We start from the raw sequence: 19,700 nt of genomic DNA, 5'->3' as shown, positions 1-19,700 counted from the left end.
CTCATGCAAGGCCATGGTAATGTCTTAAATTATCTGTGCACTTCTGGTGACCTTATTTACAAAGTATATGGTGAAGAGAGGAAAGGTCCAGAGAACAGCAAAAATTATCAGGTGGTGGAGGTACTTCCACATGTGTACACATCTTTAAAATGTTGGCTCCAGTTCTGGAAAGATGAAAGCTGAGGGTAGTGTTAGGTCAGATATTCAGTCAAGAGCAGGGACATGTTCTTCAGGTCCCAAAATACTAGCTCTAGGGCTGTACCTATTAGCCTTAGGTAAAAGAAAGCACTTCTCGTAGCAAATCAGAAACTTCTAGAGGTCATTGTTCAAGAAGTGGTGCTGGCAGAAACTGTATGGGTACAGAAGGTTTAAGAGGAATCCTTGCATGATGGTTTTCCAAGAGGAATTATGGAAAACTAGGGCTATCTGGTGATATACAACGGAGAGGGTAACTGCATCCCTCCACAGACTCCCCCTTAAGTGCCTCTTTCAAAGGCAGAATGATGAACAAAAAGAATCACTGCTCCTCTCAAGTACGTCATTTCTCATGTGTTTAAAGGGGGAGGAGGGAGAGCCAGTAGCCAGAAAATAGAAGTATTCAACCTTAGGTTCACCTGAATTGGTATAAAATCACATTCTGATTCTCTTCCCTTCCCCTCCTCTTCTACCCACTGTGTCCCTCCATGCAAAGAATTGCTTGGTACACCCTCACTTTAAGCTTGTGCTTAGTGGGAGGCAATAGAAACATCTGGCAAGCACTGAGGCTCACCCCTTTAATGAGCAGAGCTCAGTCAGGTTTCTGGGCTCTCTGGCACTCTCGTCCATGTGACAAATGGAGCCCTAGAATATGAATTTCCTTATGTGACAGCTTTGGGCATTGTGTCTTGAAGTTCCTGCCTCAGGAAATGTGGTTGGGGTCAATGTCCCATGGAATTTTAGTAAAAATCATCTTGTATAACTTCATACTCCTATTCATTGGGGGAAGGACGACTTTCATAATGAAGAAATGTGACCCTGTTGGTAGTCCTCAGGATAAATGTAAAGGAAAAAGACAGAAGGAAAACATAGTAGTATCAGCTCCTTTGGACTGCTTACATTTTCTGCCTTGGAGCTCTAAGACTCTGAACAAGAAATAACAATACCTCAAGAAAATGTCTGGAGTGATAGCACTGCTATCCCTCAAAAGACTTCAGCCACCGCACATCACCATTTCAGCTGTGAAGCATTTACACCTATGTATCATCTGACTGTCTAGAGTTCCTGTTTACACGGATATACTAGAGATGTGCTTTAGTGCATATGGACTGGTTTAAATCTCTCTTAGCTGAGCTGCAGGGATGGTTATCAATCTCAAATTCTGTTTTCAACTCACTGGAATAATTAACCTAGTTTATTAGACTTAGGACAGGAGTAGGTTCTATTCTCGTGATGGCTGCTTTTTGCTGTGTATTTAATCTGACCCTCATTTTGTCACAGGCCTCAACCTTTACGTACCCTTTTTCATGGTTCTGAAAGGAATGGTTCCTGTCTATGGAATATACAAGGGATAAGCCACCCCTCACATACCCCATAACTTAAATGCTTCCATTTAACCCATTTACATCAGTTTCTCCATAGGCTAGTTCAGGGGGTAGTGGAAAGAAGAGGTAGTTTGAATATAGTGATATGGGAAGTTTCCATTCCAAACCTTTAAGGTTTTTTTTTTTCTCTCCCCTATTTAATACTTGCCTAAACTTCCAAAAACAGTTATAGTAATATCACAAAACTATGGAAACAACATTGCTACACAAGCTAGTAGGATGGTTATTTGAGAACTGCAAGAGCTGTGTCATTGCCTTGTGATTTACCATAGTAATTACTGTGTTTCAAGAGATTCTGGTGTGATGTCCTATCCTTTCAGGGACTATGGCCTTCCCCAGGATCTTCCCCCACCTTCTGCTAGAATAGGAATATTCCCATTCACCTCTGGGTAGGTACGGATAGTAGCTGTTGTTGAATGGGGATTATTTTCTCCCTCTCTTACAACAGATACAAGGGGAAACACTCTCAGATAACCTTAAACTGTGAGGCTTTGCTAAGTGGCTAGACTTGGGACGTGAACTTCCTTGTTATTTGTAAATTTCAGCCTTATCCAGTATCTCAAATTGCAATAGGTATAGTTCTTTTTTTTTTTTTTTTTTTTTTCTTTTTTTTTTTTTTTTTTTTTGCGGTATGCGGGCCTCTCACTGCCGTGGCCCCTCCCGTTGCGGAGCACAGGCTCCGGATGCGCAGGCCCAGCGGCCATGGCTCACGGGCCCAGCCGCTCCGCGGCATATGGGATCCTCCCAGACCGGGGCACGAACCCGTATCCCCTGCATCGGCAGGCGGACTCTCAACCACTGCGCCACCAGGGAGGCCCTATAGTTCTTATAACCACTTAAAAAGCTCCCTCTGAGAGCTGAGAGATCTGTTTTTGTTTCTCCGTTCAATATATTAGTTTTTGGTCAAGATTTAGCCCGAGTCTTACAGCATTTCTTTGTGGAATACACTACCGAAGTGTCTTCTCCGTTGGCTAACTATATGTTTAAAGCCATGAGTTTTAATGTAAGATACTAAAATCCAGATTTGCCCAACTTTGTGTGTCCAAGCTGTTTCCCCCACTCAGGGTGCTAAACAGAATTGGAATCTTTACTAAGACATGCTCAGGAAAGCTTCAAAAGAGAACAGCTTCAAAACCCCTCTCCTTATGACACGAGATGATTGAGAGGAAAGAATTATTGGGGGTTGCCAATTATATTACAGTAGCCTTATTACTGCTGATCACTCAATAAAAGGTCACTCCATTCCCCTCTATGTGAGGAAAACAATGAGAATGTATCCAATGAACTGGAATATTGGTCAGTATTGGGAAATATTAATGTTGCAGTATCTAATCAAAGCTTGAGTGTACTGGTTCTGTGAACCACTTGAAAAAAGCAAATTAAACTTATTAAACAGTATTGGTTCTGGTATATCTATTTATAGCAATTGAAACATATGAGGTTTTACATTGTTTTTAAGTACTCTTATGAGATAAAATTTTAATTGTTCTGGTAGGAAATGGGGAGGGCTCAAATTTTCACAAAAAAGCCAAGACCAGTTTTATTCTGACACCAAAAAGAACGATGAACTTCTCCCCGCCATTCCAACCTGCTAGACAGAAAACGAACGCACACATGGCAAGTTGGAAAACAGTTTAATGATCACTCACCAAAATGTTTACAGGGACAGACTACTCCACTACTCCTGCTGTCACCGTGTCCTTCACGGTAGAGTATCACAAGTCAAAAGTTTCTGATTGTTTCATTTACTTAAAACCAAATGTAAGAAACATCCTAAGTCATTGCAACTTCAGGCTTCAATGTGAAACCATCAAACCGTCTTGGAAGGGTTTTCTTCCTGAAAGCAGCATTCCTGTCCAGAAGATGCTTAAGGCTCATCAACCTTTCTTCTCCCAACTAGCCAGTAATAAATAGTTAAATGCCTCAGAATGCCCTCAGAGGTCCCAATATTTAGTCAAGGCAAGTTATGAAACAGGCTGCATGCCTTCAAAGTATAATGAGTATCAGAGTTTTGAGGAAGAGATTAAAGCATCATGGAATCCTTCGAGGACTGAGATACTAAAGCACCAGTGCAGAGAGTCTCATGCAATAGGAAGTCTGGAATGAGTACTTCCTCCTTCAGTACCAGGCCCTTCTAGACTGTGGTTTAGAAGAAGATGATTTTTTTGTGCTTCGAGTTGGGAATTTGCCCCTTCGACTTCAGCCTCCGAACAGCCTCCCTCATATGTTTGGGTTGTAGCGGTGGCATTTCTCCCCACTTCTCACACACATCCAGTGCTAAACAGAGGGCAAGGAGAGAGTTTCAGTATCACACAAGAGCTTATGTATTACAATCCTTTTGAGTCCTGTAATTCTCATTAACTCTTCTTAAGCTTGCTAAAGAAATAAACCAAGACATTTTCCCTTCTTAAGAGAATGCTATAAAATGTATCATGTTAGCTTTAGTATATCCCACGTCAGGTTTTATCATAGGCAACAGTTTAAAACATATCTTCTCCTTAAAAGAATAGGTATTTCACCAGCTAGAAATTAGCAATGGGCAGCAGCCAGGTTCTTTACTTGATGGACAGGGGGCAGTTCCCAGGGTTCATAACATCAGGGACAACTACTCACCATACCACACTGGTCAGCCCCAGTGACTGCTTTTTTTTGTATCTTTACTTTTGGCAGCAGAAATGAGCAAAATCCATTGGAGGAAAATACAAAGTCTGCTTCTGTCACCCTGGGCTGAGGACAGGAATCAGGAGGGCAGATTTCCTAGGTGTTTCCAGGCCTTCCAGTATTGAAACTTTCAAGGAATAATGTTCATGCTCTCCTGAATGCAAGGCTCCCTTTCTAGTGTAAATGGAAACCACCACTGGTGCCTTAATAAGTCCCTCACTATAGATATTCTTGGAAATAAGACCACCACAGGCTCAATCCAGTATTTAGACCAACACCACTCACCTTCTTCTACCACCTCCCCGACGAAAACTTTGGAAATACCAGACATAGCAATAACAACATTCTGAGACACAGAGGTACCAGTGATGGACTGGATCAGCTTGAAAGAAGGACAAAAGACTGTGATTAAGGTAGTCAAGGACCGGCTTTGGAACATAGTACCCATAAGAGCTCTGCACTGAAAGAGTTCACTAAAGGCTGGATTTGAAATTGACACCAGTAAAACAAAAGGATTCAGGTGTATAATGGCCTATTCTATTTGTTGAGACCCTATCCCTAGAATACAAAATTACACCTGGTCAGATTATTGAGGGGCATGCTATTTTTATTTTCCTGCCTAAATGTTCCACCAACTTGCCTAACACCTCATTTAAAATGCCAATGGATACAGCTCTTGAGTCTCATTCAGTTCTCATAGCTCATGGAAATGAGTGTGGTAGTCCATCCTTACCCTTTTAATGGCTGCCTTAGGGAAAGCTGACCGGCGATACATTTCATAACGGTTCAGCTGCTCCTCAGAAAAAGAAGAAACCAGGATTCTAGACAAAGATTCAGGTCATTAAGTTCACTTATAAGAATGAATACTTAAGATATATATTATTATGTCAATAAAAGCAAGTCTCAGATATTTAAAAAATAAATTTTTCAAGGGATCAATAGTATTAGGCTTAGTGTTTATGAGGAATGAAGAGAAAGCATTTCTACTCTTACGGAACTTGACAATAAGTGAAATGCAAGTTCCTTTCTTACTTCACTAAGAACAAAAACAACAATGTTGGGTCATTGAATCACACTACACAGGTTATGTTTTCAGCATTAGGCTCTCTCTCCCCATAAGGCTACCTCACTACACTTCACATTAAAGATAAAAATTTAATATGTAAATTTATATTCAAACCAGTAGTTTCCAACATTAACAGATTAAGGGGAAATTTTTTTTTTTTTTTTTGCGGTATGCGGGCCTCTCACTGTTGTGGCCTCCCCCGTTGCGGAGCACAGGCTCCGGACGCGTAGGCTCCGGACGCGCAGGCTCAGCGGCCATGGCTCACGGGCCCAGCCGCTCCGCGGCATATGGGATCCTCCCAGACCGGGGCACGAACCCGTATCCCCTGCATTGGCAGGCGGACTCTCAACCACTTGCGCCACCAGGGAGGCCCTTAAGGGGAAATTTTATAAAATATATGGAAAAGGGTTAATAATCTTAATATATAGTTAAATTTTCAAATAAATTAAAAGATGGCCATACCAATTTTAGAAAATGAGCAAAGGAAGTGAATAGGAAATTTACAAAATATACCAATGGCCAATATATAGAGAGGGAAAAAATTAAGCTTCAGTATTAACTAAAGAAATTAAAATGATGAACTAAAAGCAAGATTAACATTTTTCATAAAACAGATAAAGAAGTATTAAAAAGCATGGTATTAGTGAGGATGGGAGGACACAAACTCATACATGCTGGTAGACTGTGAGGTGGAACAACCTTTTTGGAGAATCTGGAAATACAAATGAAAATCCTTTGAAAACGTTCATACTGTTTAAACTACCAATTACCTTCTAGGAGTTTATTTTAGGAAGTAAATGGACAAGTATGCAAAGATGTGCTCAAAGATGTTGATCATAACGTTGTCAAAAGAGGAAAAAAAAAACCCAGAACAACTACAGAAATAGGTTACATCATAGTTCATCCACATAATGGAATACAATGCGGCCATTAAAAATGATGATTTAGGAGCTTCCCTGGTGGCGCAGTGGTTGAGAATCTGCCTGCCAATGCAGGGGACATGGGTTCGAACCCTGATCTGTGAAGATCCCACATGCCGCGGAGCAACTGGGCCCGTGAGCCACAATTACTGAGCCTGCGTGTCTGGAGCCTGTGCTCCGCAACAAGAGAGGCCACGATAGTGAGAGACCCGCGCACCGCGATGAAGAGTGGCCCCTGCTTGCCACAACTAGAGAAAGCCCTCACATAGAAACGAAGACCCAACACAGCCATAAATTAATTAATTAATTAATTAAGGGAAAAAAAGATGATTTATGGGCATATTTACTGACATGAAAATATTTAGCTAAATACTGATATATCAAACATTAAAGAATATATCTGAAAAGGTATATAGCCAAATATATACTCTGGGTAAATTCTGGGTGGTGGAATTATAAGTAATTATTTTTTCTATTTTTCTGTATTTTCTGAATTATTTGCAATGAACCCATACCATTTTTACAATCAGAAAACATAATGAAGCTATTTCCATTTTGAAGAAAATTATGACCTAGATGTATAATTATTGACATGGAAAACATTTACCATATATAATGTGGAAAACAGGTTACAAACAGTCTTTAACATCTTTGAAATTTTTTTTTTTTTTCGGTACGTGGGCCTCTCACTGTTGTGGCCTCTCCCGTTGCGGAGCACAGGCTCCGGACGCGCAGGCTCAGCGGCCATGGCTCATGGGCCCAGCCGCTCCGCAGCACGTGGCATCTTCCTGGTGGGGCATGAACCCGTGTCCCCTCCATCGGCAGGCGGACTCTCAACCACTGCGCCACCAGGGAAGCCCTGAAAGTTTTAATTTAATCTATATATATATAAAGAAAATATCTTGGTGAATATACATCAAAATATTAACAGTGTTCATTTTGGTGGTATGGTGATATTTTTCTTTTTACTTATATTTTCTTTTCTATACCATAACATAATACAATATTAATTGCTTTATTTTCTTTTGAGTTTAAAAAAGAAAAAAAATTTAAGGACAAGAAAAATGTATTAACTTTGTGTGATTAGGTTGGAGCCTTGAAAGGGGAAAGATCAGAAAAGTGACTTACTGCATCTTTTGAATCTCATCTTCATCCACTTTCTGCTTCTTCTCTTTCTTTTCTTTGGTATCTATTTTCAGTTTTTTGGCTGCAGGAGTAAGTAATGATGAGTCTTCCCTTTCAACTGCTGTTAAATCTGAGATATCCTGACTCTTGAGCTAAGAAGACAAAAGAAACCCTTTATATATTTGGCCTACTTCCCAGACTTGGGTAAGGTAAGAAGACATCATTTCTCATTACAACACAACAAATCTACTTATTTCTGTAGTTTTTTGGTTCCAGGCATTGGCTGTACCATCAAATATAAGCTACCCTGTCTCTCCTAAAGGAGTTTTTAGCCCCGCTGTGGAAAGAAAACCTACTAAATAGTCCAGTTTTCCAGGTTAGCTATGATCCTAGTTCCAGTTATCTGTTTACAAGGGCAATGTAGTGCCAAGGATCATGAAAACCACTCTCCCCCTGATCGCCTTCTTCTGACCTTATTTTTTAGAGGGGATGTCATAAAAGTCCTCTCTACCCAGCCAGCTCTTCTTCATCTAAATCTATAGATCTCTTTACTGATGATGATTCTATGTGGAAAGAATATTAAAAAGGAGGCACCTTCTCATCAAAGCAGTGTTTTTCTGAATTTGGGATTTTAAGAGAGCTTCTCCCACATGTAGGGCTCTTTTCTTCCTATCTTTCAATACCACTGTATCATGCAAATATTTACTTCCCATTACTAGACTGATAACTTTAGTTATTCTTTAGTTCTTTTAATTAATTTATTTTTGGCTGCATTGGGTCTTTGTTGCTGTGCGCGTTCTTTCTCTCGTTGCAGCAATTGGGGGCTACTCCTTGTTGCAGTGCACGGGCTTCTCATTGTGGTGGCTTCTCTTGTTGCGGAGCACGGGCTCTAGGCATGCGGGCTTAGTAGTTGTGGCTCGTGGGCTCTAGAGCGCAGGCTCAGTAGCTGTGGCACATGGGCTTAGTTCCTCCGCAGCATGTGGGATCTTCCCGGGCCAGGGCTCGAACCCGTGTCCCCTGTATTGGCAGGCGGATTCTTAACCACTGCACCACCAGGGAAGCCCTTAGACTGGCAACTTTTTGAAGATAGGTTTGTCTCTTATTTATCTCTCCTCACATAAATATTTTTTTACTCATTGTTTTTTACCCATTGTTTTACTCATGTTTAATATCTGTTTAATAATGACAACAAAATAATCCAAACTTCATCCCCTCCAGCAATATAGAATCTAAGGATACAAAAAACCTCATTAATGAGATTTAACTTCTGCTTCCTTAAAGAGAAACTCACATTTAAACTCATACAGGAATATGAGAAGTAAGTTGAGAGTGAAGGCAGTAAATCTTTAACAACCTTTTCAACTTCTTCTCTAGTTACTGATATATACAAATTTTCTAACTTCTTTGTGCTTCAATTTTGGTGATTTACATTATCCTTAAAAATGAGCCATTTTTCCTGAAGTTTCAAAATTACTTGTTCTAAACTTGAACATCAAATTTTCTTAAAGCTTAAAGATCTCTGTATCAGTGCCTATAGCCCTTTCTTATTTCATAATGTTGTACATTTACATTTCAAATAACCAGGTCTTAATTTTATTGTTTATGTTTTTAAGCACTAATTCATTAACATCTACTTTCATCCTGATTAATTCCTTGCTCCTACATTCTTCTGGTTTATTTTGTTCTTTTTCTGGTTTCTTGAGCTGGGTGCTTATTTTCAATATCTCTTGTTTGTTAGTAAAAATATGTAAGGTTATGAATTTTTCTTTAAATAAAGTTTTGCTCAAATCCCATTGGATTTGATGTGGCGTTCTCTTTGTTAATTTCTTTAATCCAAAGGCTATTTAGAAACTAGTTTAAAATGTCCAGGTGTTAGTTTTTTGGAGGGAGTGGGAGTGGGAGAAACTTTTTGTTGTTAATTTCAGGTTCTATTGCACTGTACTAACAGGATATGATCTGTTATGATTTCTACTTTTAAGAATTTATGCTTTTCTTTGTGGTCTGGTATATGATCAATTTAAAAAACTGTTTCACATGGGCTTCCCTGGTGGCGCAGTGGTTGCGAGTCCACCTGCCGATGCAAAGAACACGGGTTCATGCCCCGGTCCGGGGAGATCCCACATGCCGTGGAGCGGCTGGGCCCGTCAGTCATGGCCGCTGAGCCTGCACGTCTGGAGCCTGTGCTCCGCAACGGGAGAGGCCACAACAGTGAGAGGCCCGCGTACTGCTTAAAAAAAAAAAAAAAAAAAGTGTTTCACAAGCATCAAAAATTTTTTTTATCTTCTAGGTGCAAATTTCTGTATGTAGTGAGCTTTTTACTGGACTAAGCTAATTATTACTTAAATCCTTTCTGGCCTTGAGATCTGTTTTAAAAGTTCCTTCTTAAAGTAGTTTTGTCACATTTTTCTTTTTCTAAAAGTTCTTAACTTTATATATTTTGATACAACTTTATGCTCTGAAAGTCTGTTTCCATTTAATTCAATGTCTTCACCCATGCTCTCACACTTATATTCAAACAGGAATTATAGCTCTAAGACCCCAAGATTCTACCTTCAGAAATGGAACCTAGAGAACGCTGAGATTCTAGTATCCTGACTAATGCTCAGCGGAGCAACATTGCTGAACTCTTGGGATGGCACAATTGATAGGTTTGGTGCCATAGAGACCCTTGGACATCAGCACCCAGGTCACTGGTAGCAGTTAAATGTCCGAAGAGGATAAGAACGTGACTAAATTAGTAACTACCTCAAAGTCTCCCTTTAACGACACTGCAGCCTATAATGACAAAGTTACACTTAAGCAATATCTAAGAAACCATATTGGGGTGAAAGTAGTACTAGGAATCCTGGGTTCTAGCTTTTGCCCTAAGTTTCAGTGTTGATTGGCATTGACCTCAATTTCCTCACCAGGAAAACCAACAGGCAATTTGAAATTCCCTTAGAAGTAGCTTTAACGCCTAAGGGCAGGGATTAAAAATATTGAGCCAGTGCTTGGGTCTCTGGAACTGAACCGGCTCTGAAGGTTTTGTCTCCTCTCTCCCCCCAACCCCGCGATGGCAAATCTAAAGGGTCATGGTGAGTTCGACTATCTTAGCTTGGGAGGGACCAACCAAGAAGCCTGTCAAGCAGCCAGTGACACAACTCCTCCGGCCTCATCAACACATCTCTCCCTACCTCGCCTTCTTCAGCCGAGGCCTCTTTCAATTCCCCATCTGCGTCTCCGTCAGTTTCCTCCGGGATTCCGTCCGTGTCAGTAACCCCCGGGCCCCCAGGAGCAGCGGCCGTCTCATCTGACTCGCCTGTCTCTCCACCTTTTTCCGTGGGCGACTCGCAGGCATTATCCATGGCGGCGAGAAGAAGATGGGAGAGGAGATCGCGGTGCTGTCAGACTCAGGACCTCTGGACTCCGCACAGTACCGCAGCCCGGGAGCTTACTTCCTGTCGTCGCGCTGCTATGACATCACCCATACCGCTCCTCCGAGAGGTCATTTAGAGGCGCGCATAGAGGACTTCAGGGCTCCGATTTACTTCTGATTTGGTGGCAGTGGGGAGAGGGAAAATTGAGGGCACGGAAATCAGTTTATGGATTTTCCACCTTGGGAAACCAGCATTTGTAAAGGAGAGCTTTGTTGTTTACTGAAGGGCTTCTTTTTCCTTTCCGTCTTTCTCAAAACGCAGTGTCAGTGAACTCCGTCCTTAATCCGCTTTCCTCACAGTAAAGTTTGGGGACAGGAGAAAACTCAATTCCGTTGTTCGCCCTTGTTGTGGGATGCGGCTACCGGGCAAACGCAGGCGGGAACTCAACCTCTTAGAGTTCAATTGGACAGAGACCTCGGGCTTGTGTTAACATTGAATTGCCAGCATTTCTCTTCCGTTCCTCAAGCACCTAAAATGAAAGAAAATAGTCATACAGCTTGAACAGAATTTATCCAGTGCATTATTAACTCCACAACTACTGAGCGTCTACTTCGAGCCAGGAACAGTCCTAGCACCACAAACAAAAAACAGGCGGTTTCTACGCAATTGTATGATTTTCCCAATTCACCAGGACTCAAGATTGGGGTCGGTTTTACAAATGTGACTTTTAATGTCACTTTGGTTAATGTCATCAAAAGTAAGAGGAGGGCTTCCCTGGTGGCGCAGTGGTTGAGAGTCCGCCTGCCGATGCAGGGGACACGGGTTCGTGCCCCGGTCTGGGAGGATCCCACATGCCGCGGAGCGGCTGGGCCCGTGAGCCCTGGCCGCTGAGCCTGCGCTCCGCAACGGGAGAGGCCACAGCAGTGAGAGGCCCGCGTACCGTAAAAAAAAAAAAAAAAAAAAAAAAAAAAAAAGAAAAAAGTAAGAGGAAATAGGGGCTTCCCTGGCGGTCCAGTGGTTAGAACTCCGCACTTCCACTGCAAGAGGAGCGGGTTCGATCTCTGATCCGGGAACTAGGATCCCGCATGCCTCGGGGGCGGCTAAAAAACAAAACAAAACAAAAAGTAAGGGGAAACAAATCCTGCTGGGAGGGAGATATTTCCTTTGAGTGTTTCGCTTTAACGAGCCATTTCAGGGATTGGGAGCATGAAGTGCGGATATTTCCCTTTTAAAATTTTCCTCTCTTTCCTCATTGCGGTACGGAGGGGGGCATTTTACTCACGTCTTTATCACTAGGTTCCCACACCCATTACATATTTATGTGTTCAGAAGGAATGGCCTTGGAAATGTAGGTGCGCGTTACCATATTCCTCTCTTTGTTTCTACACTGCCTGGATGAATTACCGTATTTTCTGTCCTGCGAGCTCCCAAAACCTTTGGAAAAGGAGCGCACTTCGGGAGGCGCAGACAGGTGAACCGCGTTTGTTCCCTTCCACTTATACAGCGGGTGAACCTGCGACGCTCTCCTCTTGACCTGGGAGGCCTATCTCTGCGCAGCGGGGTGCACTCGGCGCAGACCACAACCACCTGCTCCCGCTCGCTGAGCCCCGCCCAGCTAGGTGGGCAAGGGGGCGGGGCGCGGGGGCGCTCTGACGCGTGACGCCGGATCCCGGAAGTGACGCGCTCCTGAGGGAAAAGGCGGGGGGAGGGGGGTGGTGTCCCGGCCGGTTTGGGGGGCGCGTTGCCCGGAGACCGAAAGTTTGCGAGCCAGAACAGGCTTGGCGGCGGCCCCGGAAAGGGGGTCCAGGGGGCGGCGGCCCTGGGGATGGGGAAGGAGCAGGAGCTGCTGGAGGCGGCCCGCACCGGACACCTCCCGGCCGTGGAGAAGCTGCTGTCCGGGAAGCGGCTCTCCTCAGGCTTCGGGGGCGGCGGCAGCGGGGGCTCAGGGGGAGGCAGCGGCGGCGGCGGCGGCGGCGGCGGTGGTCTCGGCTCCTCGAGCCACCCCCTCTCCAGCCTGCTCAGGTGGGTAACGCTACGGGGCTGGGCAGCTGCCTGGAGACCCCCCTTCCCCTGCCCGTCTCCTGGGTCCCCAGAGAGATCGGGGCTCCGGAGGCCCTGGCGGGGTGGGTTTGCGGGGTGCCCCGGGGCGAGGGCAGGCGGCCCAAGGGGAGAGGGGCGCCGGTGCGGGTCCGCGCGGCGTCAGGCTCTCCTCGTCTCGCCTAACCCGGCAGCGAAGAATGGTGGGAGTGCCCAGGTGGCAGCCTCCGCCGCATGGCACAGCCGGGCTTCACCCTCGCCCGCTGTTGGGTGCCAGCTGTTGTATCTCACAAGCCACTTTAGAGTAGAAAATATGTATATTTTAAATCTCCCTCATCTCCTGCAGAAACTCCCACGCCTTGCAGAATCTCGCGGTTCCCTTGGAGGAAATTCTCTTGATTCCCTTCTTTTGGGAACTTGGAACCTTCCACCAGGCTCTGCAGGACGTGGCTTTTGTTGTTTATATTAAAATTGCCTCTGCGTTTATCACGCTCAAAGTGTTCTTTGAGCCCCTCTTGTGCTTGAAGCTTAAATTCTGGTTCCTTATAGTGAATCTCATTGGATTAGTCTGTTAAGTGGCATATGCAGGGTTCATCAGGGGGTTTATTCATCAAAAAATAAAGCTTTAGAAAGGCTTGTTTAGGAAGCTGAGGGGAGCTTTAAACTTTTCCAAGGTCTGTTGTTAAAATAAACACTTGAATCTGGAGCTGTAAGAGTTGAGAGAAAAAGGTCGTTTTTATGTGGCTTGGAGGGGGGATTGTAGGTGCTTTGTCAGTGTGAGTAAAATGTGTTGTTTCAGCAGCACTTTCATAGCCGGTTTTCTTTTCCTTCCTTGTTCTATTGAGGTTTTTAAGAAGTGGAAGTTCATTTAGAAATGGCTTCATTCGCTTTTGTTCCCCATTAGTTTATGTAACTTCAATTTGAGTGAGCTTGGACCAAAAAAGCCCAAGGCTCTAATAAATTGTTAGGTATTAAGCACTGAGTGCAAACCCAGGTCTATACAGGAAGATATTAAAAAGCAGTCTAAGAGGAGAACTCTCCCAGGGGGTTCTTTTGGGGAGGCAAAAACCAGTACCATTTGCGGCAATTTCCAGCCCCTAGAACAATGCTGTCACATAGTTAGTACTCAGGATTTGTTGAATAAATAGAAGTATCAATTAGGAAATGATACGTTTTTACATAAACTGATGGTGGTACTCACTGTTAGTAGTTCAGAGAAATGAGACATCACTGTGGGATGAGATGGAGATCAGGGCTTCCAGGAGGAGGGGGACTTAAGCTGACTTTGCAGGATGTGAGGATTTGGGTAGGTGAAGTACTATGAGAGCGTTCCAAGTGGGCACACCATGGTCAGGGGTACTGAGGTGGGAAAAGAGACTTATTTGGTGCCAGTGGGTCACTAGAAGAACTTTCTGTCTGGAGTCTTAAGAGGTTGGGTGTGATAAACAGAAATAATAATAATGGATGGCTATACTTCCATCTTTCAGAGTGACAGTCTTTATGTTTATATTCCCAGTTCCTATATCAGTGCCTGACACAGGTGTTCAATATATGTACTTCGAATACATAAATTGGATTTTGAATCTTACCTGGATTACTTTGATATTCCTGCACTTCTGATGTCTGAGAGATGAGAGAAGGACCATACCGGTTTGGAGGTGCCTGTCTCTAATGAGCTGAATGCTACAACATTTGGCTGTTTGCCAGAGATACCTTACCCACCCCCCATACCCCCTCCTTAACTACCTTGTAGTTAAGCAAGACTAGAAAATCTTTGTTGATTTTCTTCTTTTTTTTTTTTACTTTGGGCCTCATGTTAATATGTCCAGTCTCTGTCATAAAGGGTGGATGTTGTCTCCACTCCCTTGTGTAAGAGAGCTGACTCCTTCTGACTTGTTCCTGTATCTGTTGTCGATGGTAGATGGCCTCAGAGCTGCCCCGGCCTTTCATACCTGTGACTCTTAGGGGCAGGGAGGATCTGCAGGCACTAGTTACACTAGGTGTGCCATTAATTAGAGGTGACTCTGATTAAACCTAGTGAAAGATTTCTGAGAAAATGAAACCATGCATTTAGATAATCCCTAGGTCAGCATGTCCTCGCTTTTTAGGTTTGGAAATAGTAGAGGGTAGGTCTCCTATGCCCACACACCCCACCTCAAGGACCCTGGGTTATTTAATGAGAGCTGTGGAATCGTAGCTTCAGATTTGGCCCTTGGATTAACTGCCATATCCTACCCCACTAGTATTGTCAATTGCAGCCTACGTTTGTCCAGCTGTTTGGAGTGACCAAGTAAAGCAGGCAGGAATAGGAGCTTACAGCTGCAGTGGATATAAATGTTCTGGATCACAGGTATGTTTGTTTACTCATCTGTTTATGACCCAACCCACCCCCACCCCCATTCTACAAAGGCTTTGTGCTTATTCTTAAGCTACAAAATGCCTCCTCTCTCACCCATCCCTTTTCTCTTATACTGCTTGGGCTTAGGTCTTAACCTCCTAAAGCCCTCCCTAATGACCCTAATACACACAGATCTCTCAGGCTTCTGCTTCTTTGGAACCCATTATCTGCAGTGAACAGTAGTGCATCAACTCATACTTTGCTTGCCTAGATTTCACAGTTTATTGCTTTACATATAGTAACCCTCACCAATTGAGAACATACCTGCTGAGGATCAGAAAGTCAGCAAAGAAGACTTCTACTAGGAAAAAAAGTTGTTATGAACTTCATGTCCTTCTGACCTTCACTTATTTACTGTATACTTATTCAGAGGCAGTATAGTATTACGCTTCAGACCACTTGTTCTGGAGTCAGACTGCCTGGATTCACGTTTCGCTGCTACCACTGACTAGCTGCTTGACTTTCTGTGAATTACTCCACCACTCTGAGCCTCAATTTCTACATCTGTGAAATGGGAATATTATCTGTTTTATAGGTATTGTCTTATGTAATGTGTGGAGGAAGCTCACCACAGTTTCTGGCACATTGTAAATGCTCACTGTTAGGCTTCCCCAGTTCCATTGAGCGCGTACAGTTTTGCCATGCTGTACCTGCCACGTGCAAAGTGCCATGCCAGACATGTCTTAAATGCTGCTCTTTTACTCTTGGGTATCTGTTTTCCAAGCCACAGCAGATTAGAAACAGTAAATAAGGGAGAGGCCCTGCTCAGGCAGGCACACTAATGCCATTCACCCACCAGATGTTTACCCATCATCTGCTTTGTGCTAGGCCAGTGTTAGATGCACTGCAAAATTTATCTCAGGCCTGGCACGTAGTAGGTAGTCTGTCAAAATTAGTCCCCTCCCAATACAAGGTCTGTTTCCTTGTAGTGTTTATAGTAGTATGATATGTCTGTGTGACAGATTGGCAAAATAAGAGAAAAAGCAGTAAAAGGCTAGCATAATTTTTCCCACTGCCAGTAATTTGAGACTATTAACATAGATGAATATAGCCCTACACACCTTGTTAGACCCCAAGCATCACTGCACTATAGCTTAGTGATGTAGTATCTGTTTATTGTGACTCTTAGCCAATCAAATAAAGATTAAACTACGTTCAGTATAGCTTGTTAATGAAAGTACAAAAAATTTTAGTTTTCTATCTAAAATGATTCAAATATAATATTTGTTATTTCAAAGGACAAACAGTAGATTATCTAGAAAGCATAGTTATCTTAAATGCCTAGTCCTACAGAGGTTCTGAATAGCATGGACTTTACTTTATATAATACTGTCTCATTTTCTAATTGTTGAATGTCTAATTGTTAAATGCCTTTATTCTGTAGCTTGAGACAGGCTCTGTTTTAAACTTTTTTTTTTTCTAAACGGTATTTTTCAGCCCCGGGCACATAGTAGGGCACTCACATTTTCATGTTATGAAGAGTTTAATATGTTTATGGCTATAGTGAAACTACTGATTTTCAGGAAAGCAACTTCTGTTTGAGAATACAGTAAGATTTGGATTAAAAGTGTTCTAACAACTAAGGGAAGAAAGTTCTGAGGAAAGGAAAAGTTAAAAGAAAACACAATTCATTAGCTTAAAACTATGAAGTGGATTATGAGCTAAATACTGATATGTGTCAATGTGAATGATGTAAAGTGAAATGCACTCCTGAGGTTCAGAAGCACAGAGAAACAGACCAAAGGTTGTAAATGAGGAATAGATTGTGTCATAGTCTAGGAAAGTTCTATACCTGATTTTTTTTTTTTTTTTTTTTTTTTTTTGCGGTACGTGGGCCTCTCACTGTTGTGGCCTCTCCCGTGCGGAGCACAGGCTCCGGACGCGCAGGCTCCGGATGCGCAGGCTCAGCGGCCATGGCTCACGGGCCTAGCCGCTCCGCAGCATGTGGGATCTTCCCGGACCAGGGCACGAACCCGTGTCCCCTGCATCGGCAGGCGGACTCCCAACCACTGCGCCACCAGGGAAGCCCTATATACCTAATTTCTTAAGCATGAGAAGAGTGAATAAGAAAAGAAGCCAAGGAGGCTTGCTGGAGAAATCTGAAAATTTATAGACAGTAGCAATAAATTTGACTATAAACTAGATTTTTACTCTACTGTGGGTGGTGGGGAGATTATCCAAAGGCAGTCATAAATTTCCCAAAGATATGAAAAGGTTCTGAAATAAGGAATGAGGAATGGAAAGTTTCTTTGTTTTTTTTTTAATTAATTAATTTATTATGGCTGTGTTGGGTCTTCATTTCTGAGCGAGGGCTTTCTCTAGTTGTGGCAAGCGGGGCCACCCTTCATCGCGGTGCACGGGCCTCTCACTATCGCGGCCTCTCTTGTTGCGGAGCACAGGCTACAAGACTCGCAGGCTCAGTAATTGTGGCTCACGGGCCCAGTTGCTCCACGGCATGTGGGATCTTCCCAGACCAGGGCTCGAACCCGTGTCCCCTGCATTGGCAGGCAGATTCTCAACCACTGTGCCACCAGGGAAGCCCGAAGAATAGAAAATTTTGAAAATTGGATCCCATTTGAGGGACAATAATGGGTTCTCTCCAAATGTCAGAAGGTATGACAAAGTTATTCATTGTTTTAAAGAAAGAGGATTCCTGGGCTTCCCTGGTGGCGCAGTGGTTGAGAGTCCACCTGCCGATGCAGGGGACACGGGTTCAGGCCCCGGTCCAGGAAGATCCTGCATGCTGCGGAGCGGCTGGGCCCCTGAGCCATGGCTGCTGAGCCTGCGCGTCCGGAGCCTGTGCTCCGCAACGGGAGAGGCCACAGCAGTGAGAGGCCCGCGTACCGAAAAAAAGAGAAAAAAAATGAAAGAGGATTCCTGATGTTTATTTAAGGAATTCATACTTTAAAAAAAAAAGAGTGATTACCCTAACCATTCTATTGAAATGGCCCCCGAGAATGGATGGGTAGCTTGGAAATAATAGTGACATGACAGCTGTTTTTCATGCTGACCCTTTTACTTTTGCCCTCCTACTCTGCTAGATTTCTTTTGAATGTGCCTATTTTGAGCAAGATGATTTTAACATCCTGAGGAGAAGTGTAACAGTGACCATGTAAGGATGTAGAATGGGAGGCTTTAGAAGCAGGAACTCATGGATTTGTGTGATCTAAGTTCCTGCTCTTCTAAGAGAATGCAAAAACAAAACAACAACAAAAACACAACTATTTACTAGGATAGCAGTTTTCTGGATCTTGCACTAAACCTTCTTAATTCATTAAAAATGTTTTTTAAAGAACTTAAAATACTTCTTTAAGTATAATTTTATTGGGATGGCAACCCTTTTCCTTTCATTTGGAATTGCTGTACATTTTTGCTTTCTCAAAAGCAGAACGTGGTCCCCCTGTTAAAAAAACAAAACAAAACAAAAAAGGTGGCATGCCTGGGAATGACTGCAGCGTGGTTACTTTATATCTAAACATCTAGAGCATGCCTAATGTTAAACTGAGTAAGGCATCTACTGGTAGTAAAAGATAATTTAACATAAATTTGTTAAGTCAGCGATCTCCCTTTTCCTTAATTCTCTGATTGAAGTTCAGTTTTGAAAAAAAATTTTTAATAGAGAATCTATTATATATATATATAATTTATTTGTTTATTTATATTTTGGCAGCACTGGGTCTTAGTTGCGGCATGCAGGATCTTTGTTGTGGCATGAGGGATCTTTTTTAGTTGCAGCATGCAAACTCTTGGTTGCGGCGTGCATGTGGGATCTAGTTCCCTGACCAGGGATTGAACCTGGGCCCCCTGCATTGGGAGCATGGAGTCTTACCCACTGGACCACCAGGGAAGTCCCTGAAGTTCTTTTTTTTTTTTTTTTTTTTTTTTTTTTTTGCGGTATGCGGGCCTCTCACTGTTGTGGCCTCCCCCGTTGCGGAGCACAGGCTCCGGACGCGCAGGCTCCAGACGCGCAGGCTCCAGACGCGCAGGCTCCAGACGCGCAGGCTCAGCGGCCATGGCTCACGGGCCCAGCCGCTCCGCGGCATATGGGATCCTCCCAGACCGGGGCACGAACCCGTATCCCCTGCATCGGCAGGCGGACTCTCAACCACTTGCGCCACCAGGGAGGCCCCCTGAAGTTCATTTTTGAGTGTCTTAGTTACAAAAATTAGAGACGGGAAACAGTGAAACAATCCTGTGAAGAATTTGGTTTGTATCTAGTCAGCTTCAACATGTTCACTTGTCCTGGGAGGTTCTGGTCCCAGTGAAAGTTGCATCTTTGGCCAGAAAAAGCCCTTTGAAGGTTCTTCCCCCTACCCCTCACCCTCCTTGGTTTGTTCACGTCAAACAGCTATGAATTTTGGTTTGCAAAAGGAAGTCAAGGCTATTTCTGCCCTAGTCTTCAGTAGGGAAAGTAAATTACTGGGTTTTATAGCCCAGAGACACCAAGGAAGCCCCAAAAGTAGATAGTGGAGAGTTTGTTCTTGGAAATGTCAGGCTGTCCTGTGGGCAGGAACTGGGTCTCTTCTGGAGAGCCCTCAGAAAATGTTACCCACACCG

At 43.5% G+C, this 19,700-nt stretch overlaps 2 protein-coding genes across 7 annotated transcripts in view; one reads left to right on the top strand and one right to left on the bottom strand.

Annotated features, from left to right (window-relative positions):
- Positions 1–3,200: 3,200 nt before the first annotated feature.
- TAF11 (TATA-box binding protein associated factor 11) lies at positions 3,201–10,787 on the bottom strand. Of its 2 annotated transcripts, XM_060109853.1 has the most exons (5): positions 10,526–10,787; positions 7,356–7,504; positions 4,975–5,062; positions 4,527–4,623; positions 3,201–3,857 (listed from the first exon to the last, which is right to left on the bottom strand). In XM_060109853.1, the coding sequence occupies exons 1-5, from the start codon at positions 10,694–10,696 to the stop codon at positions 3,727–3,729; spliced, it is 636 nt and encodes a 211-aa protein (XP_059965836.1). In that variant the 5' UTR covers positions 10,697–10,787; the 3' UTR covers positions 3,201–3,726. The 2 variants fall into 2 exon arrangements, with proteins under 2 accessions (XP_059965836.1, XP_059965837.1); XM_060109854.1 differs by lacking the exon at positions 4,527–4,623 and having other exon boundaries at positions 3,717–3,857.
- A 1,660-nt stretch (positions 10,788–12,447) lies between these two features.
- The window catches only part of ANKS1A (ankyrin repeat and sterile alpha motif domain containing 1A), a 190,301-nt gene continuing 183,048 nt past the window's right edge, over positions 12,448–19,700 (top strand). For all 5 annotated transcript variants that reach the window (XM_060109437.1, XM_060109439.1, XM_060109436.1 and 2 more), the window contains exon 1: positions 12,448–12,730. In XM_060109437.1, coding sequence (XP_059965420.1) covers positions 12,534–12,730 — 197 coding nt within the window. In that variant the 5' untranslated portion in view covers positions 12,448–12,533. The remainder of the gene's footprint in view (positions 12,731–19,700) is intronic.

The sequence above is a fragment of the Mesoplodon densirostris genome, chromosome 10 (assembly GCF_025265405.1).
Source record: "Mesoplodon densirostris isolate mMesDen1 chromosome 10, mMesDen1 primary haplotype, whole genome shotgun sequence".
Lineage (NCBI taxonomy): Eukaryota > Metazoa > Chordata > Mammalia > Artiodactyla > Ziphiidae > Mesoplodon > Mesoplodon densirostris.
This window is presented reverse-complemented; position numbering and strand designations above follow the sequence as displayed.